General features: G+C 44.6%; 1 protein-coding gene and 1 long non-coding RNA gene across 2 annotated transcripts in view; one reads left to right on the forward strand and one right to left on the reverse strand.

Moving 5' to 3' along the window:
* Positions 1–19,396, forward strand: part of LOC134341673 (gastrula zinc finger protein XlCGF57.1-like) — a 27,752-nt gene continuing 8,356 nt past the window's right edge. Inside the window, exons 1-2 of the mRNA XM_063039599.1 lie at positions 1–418; positions 7,020–8,226. Coding sequence (XP_062895669.1) covers positions 7,421–8,226 — 806 coding nt within the window. The 5' untranslated portion in view covers positions 1–418; positions 7,020–7,420. The remainder of the gene's footprint in view (positions 419–7,019; positions 8,227–19,396) is intronic.
* The window catches only part of LOC134341677 (uncharacterized), a 22,265-nt gene continuing 11,115 nt past the window's right edge, over positions 8,247–19,396 (reverse strand). Inside the window, exon 3 of the long non-coding RNA XR_010016841.1 lies at positions 8,247–10,498. This is a non-coding gene — a long non-coding RNA (uncharacterized LOC134341677). The remainder of the gene's footprint in view (positions 10,499–19,396) is intronic.

Below are 19,396 nucleotides of genomic sequence, written 5' to 3' on the forward strand. Positions count from 1 at the left end.
GGTACTTCCAGAAACTTTTAATGGCACCGTGATTACCCAGAAAGCTCTGCGCAGTAATGTTCGCTGAAACACCGATCGAACACACAGGCTGTTCCCGAATATCGCGCATGCGCGCAGTACACAATGGCCTCGGGAATTCGGCTCCAGGTAAGAGATATTCCCCGGCTGCGGGAGGGGGTTTTCAACACCGAATTCGGGACAATTGCTGTGAGCTCCGGACACCGTGGCCCGTAATCCCGGGACAGTCCTGTTCTCTTCCCCCTCTCTCAGCCCCACGACCCGTACACGGGCACCGGGGAGCTTCCGGCTGATGAGGGAATGGGAACCGGTGAATCTCTCAGACAGAGCTGAGCTCCAGCTATCCAAATGCAAGGATTGGGAACTCGGAGAAAGGGAACAAAATCTTTTACATCAGCAGGTGAGAAAATCACCTTTGTTCTGTGAAATTCTCTGCCACAGGAAACAGTTGAGGCCAGTTCATTGGCTGTATTTAAGAGGGAGTTAGATATAGCCCTTGTGGCTACGGGGATCAGGGGGTATGGAGGGAAGGCTGGTACAGGGTTCTGAGTTGGATGATCAGCCATGATCATACTGAATGGCGGTGCAGGCTCGAAGGGCCGAATGGCCTACTCCTGCACCTATTTTGTATGTTTCTATGTTTCTGCCTCCAATCACAAACAAGAGAAAATCTGCAGATATTGAAAATTCAAGCAGCACACACAAAATGCTGGAGGAACTCAGCATTAGTACTCTTTTCCATATATGCTACCTGGCCTGCCGAGTTCCTCCAGCATTTTGTGTGTGTTGCTTGTTCTACCTCCTCTTGTTCTGGACCTTTCTACCCGTGAGAACATGTTTTGATCCATTCTCTCTGGGTACATAATGATATCACAACTTTATCCTGGGCAACAAGTAGCTTTCACATCACAGATGTGATAGACTCCAATGAGACAGACTCCTGCCTTCCCTTCATATTCATTGGCCGTCAGTCACTTGGGGAAGGGTTCAGGGGAAATATTTATGTGCAATAGAGAAACTGGTATTGCCTGTGTGTATTGTGGGAATGCAAAAGTTGCTGGCGAATTTGTAAGTGGGAGGAACTGGAGTGATATTTGGAAATCTGACTTTTTAAAGTGTCATTTAGCAAGTAAACAAGATATGGACAGTGTGCAAAAACTGGAGTGAGAAAATCCTTCATAACCCTCTACAAGCCTGCTGCATAGGTTGTGTGAGAGTGCAGATGAACTTGATCAAACCCAGAGGAAATCTTATTAACAGTGACTTGCTAGCTGTTAAAATAAATACCTCTCTATTTAAAATTCAGTGTGCACATGTTGTTATCACTGGGTAAAAATTGTACAGCACAAGATTTTTTGGCACACCGGTCATTACAAATTTGAGGGGACATTGGTGGGAAGGTGGGGAGACCTCCAGTGTCCCTGATGCCCTCACCTGCAAGATGTGCATCCAGCTGCAGCTTGTAACCCTGCACGTTAGGGAGTTGGAACTCGAAATGGATGAACTCCAGATCATTTGGGAGTTGAAGGGGGTGATAGATATGACATGAAGAGAGGTGAGTTACACCCAGAGTGCAGGACACAGGAAACTGGGTGAGAGTCAGGAAGGGGAATGAGGTTAAATAGCCATTGCAGAGTACTCTTGTTGCTGTCCCGCACAACAACAGGTGGACCACTTTAGAAACTGTCGGGGGGCACTACCTGGCAGAGGGAATTCAAAGGGCTGATAGTGGAAAATGGTAGTATAATGTGAAAAAAGACTAAGGAGCTGGTGGTAGACCTGAGGAGAGCGAAGGTACCGGTGACCCCTGTTTCCATCCGGGGAGTCAGTGTGGACATGGTGGAGGATTACAAATACCTGGGGGTATGAATTGACAATAAACTGGACTGGTCAAAGAACACTGAGACTGTCTGCAAGAAGGGTCAGAACCATCTCTATTTCCTGAGGAGACTGAGGTCAGTTAACATCTGCCAGATGATGCTGAGGATGTTCTATGAGTTTGTGGTGGCCAGTGCTATCATGTTTGCTGTTGTGTGCTGGGGCAGCAGGCTGAGGGTAGCAGACACCAACAGAATCAACAAACTCATTCAGCAGGCCAGTGATGTTGTGGGGATGGAACTGGACTCTCTCACGGTGGTGTCTGAAAAGCGGATGCTGTATAAGTTGCATGTCCGCTTGATCAATGTCTCCCATCCACTACATAATGTACTGGTTGGGCACAGGAGTACATTCAGCCAGAGATTCATTCCACCGAGATGCAGCACAGAGCGTCATAGGAAGTCATTCCTAACTGTGGCAATCAAACTTTACAACTCCTCCCTTGGAGGGTCAGACACCCTGAGCCAATAGGCTGGTCCTGGACTTGTTTCCTGACATAGTTTACATATTACTATTTATGGTTCTATTACTATTTAATTATTTATGGTGCAACTGTAACGAAAACCAATTTACCCCAGGATCAATAAAGTATGACTATGACTAATATCCTAGTGGTAAGGCTTGCTTTTGCTAGTGTTTGGGGGGGGGGGCGGTGGTGGGTGGCCGGTTGAACTAAAGTTGCACGGGGAATGGGAGCCAGAATGACAGAACAGAGAGTGGAGAGGTTGAGTTGAATTGAATTGACTTTATTATTTATATCTTTCATATACCTGAGGAGTAAAAATCTTTACGTTTTGTCTCCGTCTGAATGTGCAATGTACAATTTGTAGTAATTTATACTAAGTCGTTTGTAGATAGGACAGTCAATATAACATGGAAATGCAATTGTATCAGCATGAATTAATACCAGTTTCCCCTTCCAATCAAGTTTGGCCAGCTTCTCTGTCAAAGAATCATGGGGAAGTTCAGTACAGAAACAGGCCATTTGTCCCATATAGACAATGCTGAAAACATTTAAGCTGTCTGATGCAATGACCTGCACTGGGACCATAGCCGTCCATAACGCTACCATCCAGGTACCTATTCAAACTTCTCTTAAATGGTGAAATCGAGCTCACGTGCACCACTTGTGCTGGCACCTCATTCCATACTCTCACATACACTCACATTCAATTCAGGGAAGAGGTTTTCCACATGTACCCATTAAATTTTCGTTAGATGGGCCACTTACCCCTGACCTCTGGTTGTCATCCCACCCAACATCAGTGGAAAAAGCTGCTTGCTTGTACCCTATCGATACCTTCCTAATTTTATATACTTCCAAAAAATCCTCAAAGCAATGTATAATTTCCTTATTTATGCCTAGAGCCTTTTTTAGGTGTATAAGATGATGAGGGGCATTGATCGTGGGGATAGCCAGAGGTTTTTCTCCCAGGGGTAAAATGGCTAACACGAGAGGGCATAGTTTTAAGGTGCTTGGAAATAGATACCGAGGTGATGTCATGGGTATGTTTTATTACACAGAGAGTGGTGGGTGCGTGGAATGCACTGCCAGCAGTGGTTGTCGAGGCAGATACAATAGGGTCTTTTAACAGTCTCTTAGGTAGGTACATGGAGCTTAGGAAAATAGAGGGCTATGCGCTAGGGAAACTCTAGGCAGTTTCTAGAGTAGGTTACATGGTTGGCACAACATTGTGGGCTGAATGGCCTGGAATATGCTGTAGATTTCTATGTTCTATGTTGAACAGCGAAATCACTTTGGCTCTTCTACAATCCTCTGATAACTCCCTCGTCACTAAGGATGATTTAATTATTTCTTCTCGGGCCCTGTCAATTTCTACACTTGTCTCCCATAGGGTCCAAGGTCCTTGTCATGCCCTGGAGATTTATCCACCCTAATCTGCCTCAGCATAGCAAGCATCTCCTCTTCTTTAATCTGTACAGGGTCCACAATTTTATTGCCGCTTTTCCACACTCCCATAGACCCTGTGTCCATCTCCTAAGTGAACAGAGATGAAAAAAAATATTTAAGATCTCCCCCACCTGCTTTGCTTCCACACGTGGATTGCCATTCTGGTCTTCCAGAGGACCAACTTTGTGCCTTGTAATCCTTTTGCTCTCAATCTACTTGTAGAATCCCTGAGGGTTATCCTTCATCTTTTCTGCGAGGACAACTCATGCCTTCTTTTAGTCATCCTAATTTATATCTTACTTGTTCTCTTGCATTTCTTATACTCCATAAGAATCTACCTGCCTATCCCTGTTATGCAACTCCATTTTGTGCTTCACCAGGGTCTCAATATCTCTTGAAAACCAAGAGATACAGTTTCTAACTTTACCTTTTATTCTGACAAGCACGTACCCGCATTGTACTCTCAAAATTTCGCTTCGAAGGCCTCCCATTAACCAAGCACACCTTTGCCATAAAGCAGCCTGTCCCAATCCATAGTTGCCAGATCCTAGTGTCATAATTCCAGTGTTGTTCCATGCCGTGAACACATCTGCCTTTCCTACAGTGTTCCCTGTATTGAAATATACAGGATTGAGCATATTCACTGCACCATGCTCAACTTTTTCATTCCTGACGTTGTCTGAGGACTGAACAACATATGTCTCCACAACACCTCCACTATCTGTTCTGTTATTCATGCTTCCATTCCCCCTGCAACTTTAGTTTAACTCCCCCTTCCCCCACCTCCCACCATGCAGCTCTATCACCCCTTTGTGCTTCATCTCCCTGGTCAATAAAAAGGAGGTGCATACCAGGTACAGGCAGATAGGAACAAATTGAAATACAGGAAATTCAAGTGAACACTTATGAAAGAAATAAAAGAAGGCATGAGGTTGCCCCAGCAGACAAGGTGAAGGAGAATCCTCAGGGACTCTGCAGATATGTTAAGAGCAAAAAGATTGGAAGGGACAAAATTAATCCTCTGGAAAATCAGAATGGTAACCCATATGAGGAGACAAAATAGATGGGGGAGATTTTTTTTCACAGCCGTATTTACTCAGATGGTCACAGGGTTTATAGAAGTGAGGCAAAGCAGCATCAACTTCATGGACCCTGTACAGATTACAGAGGTGGAGGTTTTTGCTGTCTCAAGGCAAATTACCATGGATAAATCCCCAGCGCCTGGGACCCTGCGGAAGAGAAGTGCAGAAATTTTTGGAGCCCAGGCTCAGATATTTAGATCATCCTCAGTGACAGGTGAGGTACTGGAGGATTGGAGGACAGCCAATGTTGTTCCACTGTTCAAGAAAGGCTCTGAAAATAAACGAGGAAATTCTATGTTTGTGAGCTTGACGTCAGTAGTGTGAAAGTTATTGGAACATATGTGCAGGAACCGGATATATAAGTATTTGGATAGATGTCGACTGATTAAGGATAGACAGCATGGCTTTGTGCACGGTAGTTCATGTCTCACCAATCTAATAGAGTCTCTCGAGGAAGTTATCGGGAAAGTGGATGAAGGCAAGTCAGTGGATGGTGTCTACATCGACTTCAGCAAGGCACTTGACAAAATCTCATATGGGAGGTTGGTCAAGAAGGTTCAGTCACTCAGCATTCAAGATGAGATAGTAAATTGGATGAGACCCTGTCTTTGGGAGAAGCCAGACTGGTAGCAGATGGTTGCCTCTCTGACTGGAGACCTGTGACTAGTGGTGTGTCACAGGGATCAGTGCTGGATCTGTTGTTGTTTGTCACCTGTATCAGTAATCTGGATGATAACATGGTTAGCTGGATCAGCACGTTTGTGGATGAAACCAAGATTAGGGGTGTAGTGCGAGGAATACTATCATGGCTTGCAATGCGATCTGAACCCGCTGGAAAAATGGGTAGAGAAATGGAAAATGGAAGTTCATGCAGACAAGTGTGAGGTGTTGCACTTTGGTAGGACCTACCAGGGTAGGTCTTACACAGTGACTGGTAGGGCACTGAGATGTGTTGTTGAAGAAAGGGATCTGGGAATACAGGTCTATAATTCACTGAAAGTGGTGTCACGGTTCAATAGGAATGGAAAGAATGATTTTGGCACATTGCCCTTTAAAACCAAAGTACTGAGTACAGGAGATGGATGTTATGTTGATGTTGTACAAGACATTGGTGAGGCCTAATCTGGAGTATTGTGTGTAGGTTTGGTCACCAACCTGCAGGAAAGATGTAAAAGAGGTTGAAAGAGTTCAGAGAAAATTCACAAGGATGTTGCCAGGTCTGGAGAACTTGGGTCATAAAGAAAGATTGAACAGGTCAGGACTTTATTCCTTGGAACATCGAAGATTGAGGGGAGATTTGATGGAGGTATACCACAATTAAGAGGGGTATAGATAGGGTAAATGCAAGCTGGCTTTTACCACTGAGATTGGGTGGGACTACAACCAGAGGCCATGGGTTAAGGGTGAAAGGTGAAGTGTTAAGGGGAACAAGAGGGGAAACATCTTCACACAGATGGTAAACCAGGTGTGGAATGAGCAGCCAGCACAAGTGGTGCATGCAAGCTCAATTTCAACACTTAAGAGGTTTGTATCGGTACCTGGATGGTAGGGGTATGGGTGTAGAAAGTTTAAATAGTTCAGCACAAACTAGATGGGCCAAAGGGCCTGTTTCTATGTTGTACTTTTCTATGACCGTGACAAGAACCTTAAATTATACCAATATTCACTCTAATTCCTTTTAACGGCTGTGCAGACCAACCATACATCTGAGTAGGAAATATTTACATGGCGTTAAAACTGCGGCACTTTGAACTAACAGCACATAGAAGAAAATCCCAGCTGCACGTCAACAAAGGCTATTTGCGTGAGAGTGTTTCAGTTGCTCTGGGGCCAGGCACCCATGCAGCTCAGTGTGAACAGGGAATAATACCAATGGAGAGAGTCAAACTGAGCCAGGTCACAGATTGGAGATGGCGGAAATGCCCCATACTTAAAGAGACAGGAAGAGCATCAGAGAGTTTGGTGATCATTCCAGATACCAGCACTGTGCCCGGTTAGAAGATGATTTCTCTCTCCAACTTGGGTTGAACCTCACTGCAACAGTGTGTTGTCAGATCATTCCTTGGCAAATCAAGTGATCTCATCTGAAATCCTTCACCCATTGATGGATTTTGTAAATCTTTTTACAGGTTAAACATGACGGAATGTGGGAATCTCGAACACAGCACGCCAGTTTTGCTGTCTCTGTCTAGATATTTAAGAAGTGGAGCAAGGTATTCAACTGACCATCCTTCCTGCTCAGACTGTGGGGAGGGATTCACTTGGATCATCTGACTGACTGGCATGCCCGTCATTTTACAGAGCAGAGAGGCCGTTCACCTTCTCAGACAGTGGGAATGGATTCACTCAGTCATCTCAACTGAGGGTACATCAGCAGGTTCACACTGGGACAAGACCATTCATCTGTTCTGTGTGTGAGAAGGGATTCAGTTGGTCTTCCCACCTGTGGACACACCAGTCAGTTCACACTGGGCAGAGGCTGTTCATCTGCTGAATTTGTGGGGAAGGATTCACTCGGTCATCTGACCTAATGGCTCACAAGCGAGTCCACACGGGGGAGGGGCCATTCACCTGCTCGGACTGTGGGAAGGGATTCACTCAGTCATCTCAGCTACTGATACATCTGTCAGTTCACGCTGCAGAGAGGGATTTCACCTGCTCAGACTGTGGGAAGAGATTCCCTCACTTTTCCACCCTGCAGAGACATCAGCGAGTTCACACTGGGGAGAGGCTGTTCATCTGCTCAGTCTGTGGGAAGAGATTCTCTCGGTCATCCCACCTACAGAGTCATCAGCGAGTTCACACTGGGGAGAAGCCGTTCACCTGCTCAGACTGTGGGAAGGGATTCACTCGATCATCCAACCTACAGAGACACCAGCGAGTTCACACTGGGGAGAGGCTGTTCATCTGCTCGGTCTGTGGGAAGAGATTCTCTCGGTCATCCCACCTGCAGAGTCATCAGCGAGTTCACACTGGGGAGAAGCTGTTCACCTGCTCAGACTGTGGGAAGGGATTCACTCGATTATCCAACGTACAGAGACACCAGCAAGTTCACACTGGGGAGAAGCCGTTCACCTGCTCAGACTGTGGAAAGCGATTCACTGAATCATCCACCCTATTGGCACACCAGTCACTTCACACTGGGGAGTGGCGGTTCCCCTGCTCAGAATGTGGGAAAGGATTCAGTCAGTCTTCCAAACTACTGGCACACCAGTCAGTTCACACTGGGGAGTGGCCATTCACCTGCCCTGAATGTGGGAAGGGATTCACTTGGTCATCCAAATTACTGGCACACCAGCGAGTTCACACTGGGGAGAGGCCGTTCACCTGCTCAGACTTTGGGAAGAGATTCTCTTAGCCATCTTCACCAAACGTGCATCATTCAGTTCACACCGGGGAGAGGTGGTTCACCTGCTGTGAATGTGGGAAGGGATTCACTCAGTCATCTAACCTTGTGACACATTACTGGGTTCACACTGAGGAGAAAGTTTCAATAAGCTGCTTGCTGGATATTTGTCCATCACCATTGCTGAATACAATTTCGAGAATGACTATCGGTGCTGAACTCTGCAATTATTGCTGCTGGTCACCACACCCAGTTCTGCACCCTGGTCACTGGGCATTGGAGGAGTTTCTTCTGCTGCATATTCACCTTTAATGGGACTGGAGTTTAATAATCCGGATCTGAGACAAATAAATCAGTTCTATTTTGAGCTCTGTCTCCGGTACTTAGTGAATTTATAACATACTTAGTGTACAGTAGAGAGTCAACTCAGGCCGGCTGTACCCTGCCAGTGATTCTGTTCCACGGCAGTCCTTTTAAATCCTGCCCTGTTGTTCATCTCTCGCTCTCCCTGTGGTGATGGGTTCCAAACAGTCGCCACTCTGTGGGTGAAGAGGTTTCCCTTGAATTTTCTGCAGACTGAAGGAGTCGAGCTGACTGCAGTTCTGTCTGAGATGTTCTTCCCACTGAAATCTCTGGACTGACGAAGAATAACACTGGTAGTTAACCTCCTTAATTACGACTCATTTCCACATTATGGGTCATTTTCCCTGCTTCTAAAGGGTTGTTAGAAAACACCACTGTCCTCTAAAGACTGAAAGCAGATTGGGAAACCATCAGTTGGATTTTCAATGGAGCAGGGTCAGAAACCAGAGGCAGGTCTGCACAGGGCAGAGTTTGGGGCTCTGGACGATGGTTGGGGTAAGAACGTATGATGAGAAGAAGGGAATCAGCAGCGGGACGTGGCAACAAATGACAGAGTAGCAACATTTGGAAGGTGATTGACAGAGAAAACCTTTTGTTTGTCTGACAGATGACACAAATAATACCTGTGGTGAGGTGCTCGACTGGTCAAGGAACATGTGTGTGTTGGGAATGGTTTTATCTATTGAGGGAGTTGTTCCTGCTTGTTTATCCTGTCATATTATATCTGGATGGTTATTATGGATTGTCCTATCTGAAATAATGTATTGATTATCATATAATTTGTAAGATTTTGACTATAAAACTGGATCAGGCTTGAATTTATGGTGCCTTTATGAAGCGACGGAGGGCATTCGTGAGTTTGTATTTTAAAGCAAGAATTTGGTGAGTGATATTTGCCACTTGATTGTACCTTTGTAAGTAATCAGATTGAGTTAAACTGCTGCAGGATCCCGCAATGTGTTGGATTGTCTCTGGTTTCTCTTAGCATTTTCTGCACTTACTGTCTTGCTTGTTTGTATTTCATGTATTTTCAATTTTTCTTCCTTTTGTTAACCACCTTGTCCTGTATTTCTGCAAGGACCCCCTCTGTTTCTGGGAAGAGGTCTCCAACTCTCAGTCAGGTGCTCGATGCTTCTTTGTCACCGTCTCGTCTGCTCAGATCATTGGGATGTCTCCCATGGAGGGTCATACTCATTCCACTGGTTAATGTTTTCTTCCACAGTGATGATTCATCTCTCTGAGTTGGTCTGTCATTAAAATTTTCTGGTCTGAATTTCTTATCACGATTGCATATACACACATGGAGCGTTGAATCCTGTTCATTTTTGATGGAAATATATACCTAGAAGTTTTATTCTGACTGTTGTGTGATTTTTGTTTTTCATGTATGTTTTTTCTCTTCCTCCTTCTGTCCAAGGTAGTGTTAATCTAAGTGGGTTGAGTTTAAATAGTCTTTTCTAAAGTTGTCACTTCAGTTCTTATTTATCTTTGTAAATTTTACTGATTGAAATGGGACCAAGATATTTTTATATTAAAAAAAAGTCAGTGTCGGTATTGGTGAAACTGTTTATTGCCTTTGTTGTATTTGTCAACTATTTAGCTCTGTTTGGCAGGTTTTTTTTTCAGCCTTGAACTAAATTTTGTCAAAGGTTTTCTCGATTTTGCACTACTTTCTATTGTATTTGCTTGTTGATTTTCCAGATACGTGGGTATCAAGAGTCCCAGTGAAGGGTCTTGGCCTGAAATGTTGATTCCCATGCATAGATGCTGCCTGACATGCTGAGCTCCTCCAGCACTTTGTGTGTAGTTCTCCAGATTTCTAGCATCTGCAGATCCTCTTGTTTCACAGATACTTGTATGTTTCTTGAAATAACAAGCCGGTAGTTGGGTTGCGTGGCTCTGTTGGTAAAATGTTAAATAAAATCATTAGAAAGGGGTGGCAAAGGGCTGGAAGGTGTAGAATCTCTGTGGGTACAATTAAGGAAGAGCAAATGTAAAAATAAAACAAAATCCTTGATGGGAATTGTATAAAGAACCCCAAACAGTAGTAAGTATGTGGTCCACAAATTACAAATTACAATGGGAGATAGAAAATGCGTGCCAAAAGGGCAGTGTTACAGTAGTCATGGGGGATTGTCATGCAGGTGATTAGGAAAATTAGGATGGTGTTGGTCTCGAGGAGGAATTCCTAGAATGCTTACAACAAGTTTTTTTTTAGAGCAGCTCATGGTTGAGCCCACTTGGGGATCACCTATTCTGGACTGGGTGTTGTAATGAACCGGAATTAATTAGGTCACTTAAGATCAAAGATCCCTTAGGAGCAAGTGATCTTAATATAATCCAATTCACCCTGACATTAGAGAAGGAGAGTCTGAAGTTAGATGTGGAATAAAGAGAATTTGAGAGCAAGAGAGAAGAATTGGTCAAAATTTAATTTGAAAAGAACATGGGCAGGGATGAAAACAGCAGCGATGGCTGGAATTCGAAAGGCACAGAATAGACACATCACAAAGAGGAAGTAGTATTCTGAAGGTAAATTGACAAAACCGTGGCTAATAAAAGAAATCAAAGGCAACATAAAGACCAAAGAGAGGGCATAGAGCAAAAATTACTAGGAAGTTAGAGGATTAGATTAGATTATGAGGACGCTCAGTCCTCATTTATTGTCATTTCGAACTGCATTCGTGCATTAAGAAATGATACAATGTTCCTCCAGAGTGATACCACAAAAAAAAGGACAAACCAAAGACTAACACTGACAAGACCACATAATTATAACATATAGTTACAGCAGTGCAAAGCAATGCCATAATTTGATAAAGAACAGACCATGGGAATGGTAAAAAAAAAACAGATGCAAAGTTCCCATCGGCTCCCAATAGTCCTGATAGCAGGCGGCAGAAGTGAGGAACTCTCTCTGTCATAAACCTCCAGGCACCGACAACTGTTGATGCATTGGAAGCACCCGACCCCAGCCGAGCCGACTCTGAGTCTGTCCAAAAAATTCGAGCCTCCAACGAGCCCTTCGACACCGAGCATCGAGCACCATCTCTGCCGAGCGCCTCGACCCCATCCCGGCCGCCAAGCAGCAAGCAAAGCCGAGGACTCAGGGCCTTCCCTTCCGGAGATTCAGGACCACACAGTAACAGCGGCAGCAAAAAAGGCATCTGAGAAGTTTCTCCAGATGTTCCTCCATTCTCTCACGTCTGTCTCCATCAAATCAGAATTGTGCACGGCATCCTACTTGACAGATTACAGATATCATTCACTGGATTGCTGCCATCTTCTCCTCCAAGATTGGGAAGCTTTTAAAAACCAACAGGATGCAACTAAAATAATTAAGAAGGAAAAGATGGAACACATAGGTGAGCTAGCCAGTAATATTAAAGAGGATACTAAATTTTCCTTCAGGTACATGTAGTGTAAAAGAGAGGTGGACGTGGATATTGGACCACTGAAAAATGATGCTGGATGCAAGATCATCCAGCAAGTTGCTCCATCTACTTGCCTTCTCCCTATAACCCTTGATTCCCTTACTCTGTAAAAACCTGTCTAACTCTATCAGGTTCATGAGGGACTCTTGCTGCCAGATTCTGCAGTTCTTGCGGCTGTTCATCGCACCCAGGACTGAACCCTGGTCACTGAGCATTGGAGGAGTCTGTTCTGCTGCTTTAAGCTTTAAACTAGACCAGTGATTAACATCGTGGATCTGTGAAAGATAAATCAGTTCTGTATCAAATCCCGTGTCACAGGTACTTACTCTCTCGACCAAACTCACAATGTAAACTAGAGAGGCCACTCAGTCCATCTGGTCCCTGCCCATGTTTCTGTTCCATATTTTAAAATCCATCTCTGAGGTTCCTCTCTCTCTCTCTCTCTCCCTGTGATGATGAGTTGGAACTAGTCACCGCTCGGTGGGAGAAGAGATTTCCCTTGAATTTTAGAGAATCATAGACATCTGCAGCACATTACAGGCTGTTCAGCCCACAATGTTGTGCCGACCATGTAACCTGCTCTGGAAACCGCCTAGAATTACCCTCACAGATAGCCCTCTATTCTTCTAAGCTCCATGTACCTATCTAAGCTCTTAAAAGACTCAGTCGTATCCGTCTCCACCACCGTCACTGGCCGTGCATTGCATCCACCCACCACTCTTTATGTAAAAGCATTACCTTTGACAACTCTCTTGCAAATACTTCCAAACACCTTAACGCTATGCTCCCTTGTGTTAGCCATTTCAGTCGTGGGATAAAAGCCTCTGGCTATTCCATGACCAATTTCTCTCATCATCACTTGTATGGATTTCCTGCATGACTTTCTCTAGCTTGAATATGACGATGAGCTCAGTGTGGTTTTGACATTCCCCAGGGCTCCGGACTAGGGTGGTTAATCTCTTTCTTTCCTGCTCTTTTGAACGTTTTGTGTCATTTTCACTCATTTCAAAGTACTGTGCTTCAGACAGCTGGGTTGTTGCAATGCGCCTCTAAAGTCTGACAGCAGACTAGTGAGTGAATCTTCAATAGAGCAGAGTCAGAAACCAAAGAATTACCAGCCTGAGTCAGGGCTTTGGGACTCCAGAGAGATATGGGGTTGAGAGTTTACGAGGAGGAGGAGGAAGAGGAATCAGGCCCGCAGGATGTTCCTACAGATGAAAGATCAGAAACATTTGGAAACTGATTGAAAGAAAATGCAAAACACTGGAGGAAATCAGCAGATCAGGCAGCAAATGTGGAGAGGAATATCTCGACAACGTTTAGGCCGATCCCCTTCAGCATGCCCAGACTGTATACTCTGCTTAGTTACTGTCTGAACTGCAGAGTTCCTCCTGCGTTTTGTGTCTGTGCGTCTCTGTATTTCCAGCAACTGCAGCTGTGTTTTATATCTGCCTTTGTAAGAGGATTATACTTTGGCATTACATACAGTTTGATATTGAGTGTATTGTTTATGGGAGCCGCTTTCTGCGCTAAAACAGCTGCTGAGGTTTCTATATACACAAAAAAAAACTGAGGTATGGACATGGAACCGGTGGTTGCAGAAACTATTAATGGCACCTTGATTACGCAGATAGACCTGCGTTAAAAATTTCGCCGGCGCTGAAGCACCGCTCAAATGCGCAGGCGTAAAGGTTGATTAGATTTGCAATATCACGCATGCGCGCAGTACACGATCGCCCTCAGGATCACGGACGCAGGTAAGCGAGTATCTCGGGGCGATTATTTTCAACACCGACTGAGGGACAATTGCTGTGACCTGCGGGCGCCGTGGCCCGCAATCCCGGGACAGTCCTGCTCTCTTCCCTCTCTCTCAGCCCCACCATCCGTACACGGGCCCTGGGGAGCTTCCGGCTGATGAGGGAATGGGAACCGATGGATCTCTCAGACAGAGCTGAGCTCCAGCTGTCTAAATGCAAGGATCGGGAACTCGGAGAAAGGGAACAAAATCTTTTACATCAGCAGTTGAGAAAATCACCTTTGTTCTGCCTCCAAAAACAAACAAGAGAAAATCTGCAGAAATCCAAGCAACACGCAGAAAATGCTGGAGGAACTCAGCATTAGTACTATTTTCCATAAATGCTGCCTGGCCTGCTGAGTTCCTCCAGCTTTGTGTATGTTGCTTGTTCTACCTCCTCTTGTTCTGGACCTTTCTACCCGTGAGGACATGTTTTGCCCCATTCTCTCTGGGTACATAATGGTATCAAACACCTTTGCCCTGGGCAACAGTAGCTTTCACATCACAAATGTGCCAGACTCCAATGAGACAGACTACTGCGCTTCCCTTTATATTCATTGGGATTGCCATCAATGAGTTCACCACTGTCAGTCACCTGGAGGAGGGCTCAGGAGAAATATTTATGTACAATACAGAAACTGGTGTTACCTGTGTGTATTGTGACGATGCAGAAGTTGCTGGAGAATTTACAAGTGGGCGGAAGTGGAGTGATATTTGGAAATCTGACTTTTTAAAGCATCATTTAGCAAGAAAATCACATATAGGCGGTGTGCAAAAGCTCTGGTTAGAAAATCCTTCATTACCTGCTATAGGCCTGCTACATAGGTTGTGTGAGAGTGCCGATGAACGTGATCGAACCCAGAGGAGATCAAAGTTCTTATCTCCAGTGATTTGCTCGCTGTTGAAATGAATAGCTCTCTATATAAAATACAGTTTACACATGTTGTTGTCACTGGGCAAGAATTGTACAGCAGAAGATTTTTGCACACACTGGTCATTACAAATTAGAGGGGACCTTGGTGGGAAGGAGGGGAGACCTCCAGTGTCCCTGATACCCTCACATACCTGACTCCCTGTAAATCTGCACGTTAGGGAGTTGGAGCTGGAAATGGATGAATTCCAGATCACTCGGGAGTCAGAGGGGATGATAGATATGACATGAAGAGAGGTGAGTTACACCAAAGGTACAGGACACAGGAAACTGGGTGAGAGTCAGGAAGGGTAATGAGGTTAAATAGCCATCGCTGAGTACTATTGTGGCCATCCCCCATGACAACAGGTAGAACACGTTAGAAACTGTTGGCAGGGAATTAGTTAGCACAGGAAAGTCAAAGGGGTGATAGGGTATTCGTTAGTTAGGGGAACAGAACTAGAAGGGGACTAATATCCTCGTGGTAATGCTTGCAAGTGCTAGTGGATGTTAAATTAAAGTTGCAGGGCGGATGGGAGCCAGAATGCCTGAACGGATAGTGAATTACATCCTTCATGTACATGTGGAGTAGAAATTGAATTACATCCTTCGTGTACATGTGGAGTAGAAATCTTTATGTTCCGTCTCCATCTAAATGTGCAATTTGTAGTAATTTATAATAAATAGTATTTAAAACAGGACAGTCAGTATAATATAGAAATACAATTGTTTCAGCATGAATATATCAGTCTGATGACCTGGTGGAAGGAGCTGTCCCAGAGCCTGTTGGTTCTGGTTTTCATGCTGTGGTACCATTTCCCAGATGGTAGCAGCTGCAACAGTTTGTGGTTGGGGTGACTCGGGTTCCCAGTGGTCCTTCAGGCCCATTTTACACACCTGACACTGTAAATGTCCTGAATAGTGGAATAGTGCACTGGGCTGTCTGCACCACTCTCTGCAGAGTCCTGCGATTGAGGGAGGTACAGGTCCCATACCAGGCAGTGATGCAGCCAGTCAGGATGCTCTCAGTTGTGCCCCTGTAGAAAGTTCTTCACATTTGGGGGCACATTCCAAACTTCTTCAGCCGTCTGAGGTGAAATTGGCACTGTTGTGCCTTTTTCACCACACAGCCGGGATGTACAGACCACGTGAAATCCTTAACGATGGTTATGCGGAGGAACTTAAATCTGTTTACCCTCTCAACTCCAGGTCCATTGTGGTCAATAGGGGTTAGCCTGTCTTCATTCCTTCTGTAATCCACAACCAGCTTCTTTGTTTCTGTGACATTGAGGAAGTGGCTGTTTTCTTGACACCAGTCAGATGTTGTTCAGACTTCAGACAAAGTCAGCAATCAAAAGGTTGAGCATGGTGCGGTGAATGTACTGAGCTGTGTAAATCAAATGCAAGAAACATCGTAGGAAAACCAGATGAGCTCAGTGCATTGAATTATGATATTGTTACCATTACTGGGACTTGGTTGAAACCAAAAGTCTGAGGGATTGAGAGGAACAAATTTACAGAGAGATCACAGACTATGCCAGAAACAAAGATTGATAGAGTTAGTGATTTTAACTTTCCATATATTGACTGGCAGTCCCATACTGTAAAAGGACTAGATGGGGCAGAGTTTGTCAAAATGTGCCCTCAATCAGTAGAATTCCCGACATAGAAATGTACAATAAGCTATCAGGAAATGATCCAGTGCTAGTGACAGAAATTATTGTATGGGAAGACTTTGCACCTGGTAATCATAATGCCATGAGATTCCAAGTAAATATGGAAAAAGAGAGCTCTGGAACACAGGTTGAGATTCTAAATTAGAGAAAGGTCAATTTTGATGGTATCAGAAAGGATCTGACAAGTGTGAATTGGGACAGGATGTTTCTGGCAAAGGAGTACTTGTTAAGTGGGAGTTCTTCAGAAGTGAAATTTCGAGGGTTCTATGTGCCTGTCAAAATAAAAGTTTGGTAACTGGTGCAGGGAACCTTGGTTTTCCAGAGATATTGAGGCCCCGGATATTTTGTTTCTCTAAATGCCTCAGGCTGTTGGGTGCTACCAAGACTCATGAGTGACTACAATAATCATAATTCCATGCCCTGAGCTCATCTGACATCTCTTTTAGCTGTCTTCTGTTGGTTTCTAAAAACTTCCCAATGGATTTTGCTCTTTTGTTTGCCCTCTCTTTGGCTTTTACATTGGCTTTGGCTTCTCATTTCAGCCATGGTTCTGCCCTCCAGACTTTACAATGCTTCCAGTTCTTTGGGATGTGTCTATCACTCAGCTCCCGAATTGCTCCCAGAAACTCCAGCCATTGCTGCTCCATTGTCATTCCTACCAGTTTCCCCCTCCAGTCAAGTTTGGCCAGCTTCTCTGTCATAGAGACATGGAGAAGGTCAGTGCAGAAACATGCCCACACTGGACAATCAGTGAATGGTAATCTATACTGTGAACGGTATCTATAATGTGAAAAAGGCTAAGGAGCTGGTGGTAGACCTGAGGAGAGCTAAGGTACCGGTGACCCCTGTTTCCATCCAGGGGGTCAGTGTGGACATGGTGGAGGATTACAAATACCTGGGGGTACGAATTGAGAATAAACTGGACTGGTCAAAGAATACTGAGACTGTCGACAAGAAGGGTCAGAGCCGGCTCTATTTCCTGAGGAGACTGAGGTCCTTTAACATCCGCTGGACCATGCTGAGGATGTTCTACGAGTCTGTGGTGGCCAGTGCTATCATGTTTGCAGTTGTGTGCTGGGGCAGCAGGCTGAGTGTAGCAGACACCAACAGAATCAACAACTCATTCGTAAGGCCAGTGATGTTGTGGGGATGGAACTGGACTCTCTCACGGTGGTGTCTGAAAAGAGGATACTGTCTAGGTTGCATGCCATCTTGGACAATGTCTCCCATCCACTACATAATGTACTGGGTGGGCACAGGAGTACATTCAGCCAGAGACTCATTCCACCGAGATGCAGCACAGAGCGTCATAGGAAGTCATTCCTGCCTGTGGCCATCAAACTTTACAACTCCTCCCTTGGAGGGTCAGACACCCTGAGCCAATAGGCTGGTCCTGGATTTATTTCATAATTTACTGGCATAATTTACATATTACTATTTAACTATTTATAGTTCTATTACTGGTAATTATTTATGGTGCAACTGTAACAAAAACCAATTTCCCCCGGGATCAATAAAGCATGACTCTGACTATACGAGGAGGCAAAATAGATAGGGTAGATTTTACATAGCATTCTTGCATCTGTATTTACTCAGGAGACAGATACCCATTCAAACTTCTCATCAATGGTGGAATCGAGCTCACGTGCATCACTTGTGCTGACATCTCATTCCACACTCTCACAACCATTTCACTGAGAGGTTTTCCACATGTTCCCCTTAAATTTTCACCTTCCCCACTTACCCATGACCTCTGGTTGTCATCCCACCCAAACTCAGTGGTAAAAGCCTGATTGCATTAACCCTATCCATACCCTCATAATTCTGTATACTTCTAACAAATCCTCAAATCATGTCTAATTTCCTTGTTTATGTTTAAAACCTTTTTAGGTGTCTAAGATGATGAGGGGCATTGATCATGTGGATAGTCAGAGGCTTTTCCTAGGGCTGAAATGGCTAACATGAGGAGACTGAATACCAGAACATATAGTGCAGAGTTGTGGAGACAGATGTTGTTCAGACTTCAGACAAAGTCAGGAATGAAAAACTTGAGCAACTTTACTTTAAACCCCCCCCCCCACACGCCCACCTCCCACCATGCAGCTCTATCACCCCTTTGGCTTTCATCTCCCAGATCAATAAAAAGAAGGTGCATACCAGGTACAGGTAAATAGGAACAAATGGGGTACTTATGAAGCACAGGATATTCAAGTGAACACTTACGAAAGAAATAAAAGAAGGCATGAGGTTGCCCAGCAGACAAGGTGAAGGAGAATCCTCAGGGATTCTGCAGATATGTTCAGAGTGAAAAGATTGCAGGGGAGAAAATTAATTCTCTGAAAGATCAGAATGGTAATCCATATGAGGAGACAAAATAGATGGGGGAGATTTTTTTGCCATCTGTATTTACTCAGGCGATGGACACAGAGTCTATGGAAGTGAGGCAAAGCAGCATCAACTTCATGGACCCTGTACAGATTACAGAGGTGGAGGTGTTTGTTGTCTTAAGGCACATTAGCGTGGATAAATCCCCAGGGCGTGACAAGTTGTTCCCTAGGACCCTGTGGAAGACAAGTGCAGAAATTGGCGGGGCCCAAGCACAGATATTTAAATCATTCACAGTGACAGCTGAGGTACTGGAGGTTTGGAACCAATGTTATTCTGCTGTTCAAGAAAGGCTGCAAATATAAACTAGGAAATTATACGTTGGTGAGCTTGGCATCAGTAGTGGAAAAGTTATTGGAACATATGTGCAGGAACTGGCTATATAATTATTTGGATAGATGTGGACTAATTAAGGATAGACAGCATTGCTTTGTGCACGGTAGGTCATGTCTAACCAATCTTATAGAGTCTCTCGAGGAAGTTATCAGGAAAGTGGATGAAGGCAAGGCGGTGGATGTTGTCTACATGGACTTTAGCAAGGCACTTGTCAAAGTCTTATATGGGAGGTTGGTCAAGAAGGTTCAGTCACTCAGCATT

The sequence above is a fragment of the Mobula hypostoma genome, unplaced genomic scaffold (genome assembly GCF_963921235.1).
Source record: "Mobula hypostoma unplaced genomic scaffold, sMobHyp1.1 scaffold_36, whole genome shotgun sequence".
In the NCBI taxonomy this organism is placed as follows: domain Eukaryota; kingdom Metazoa; phylum Chordata; class Chondrichthyes; order Myliobatiformes; family Myliobatidae; genus Mobula; species Mobula hypostoma.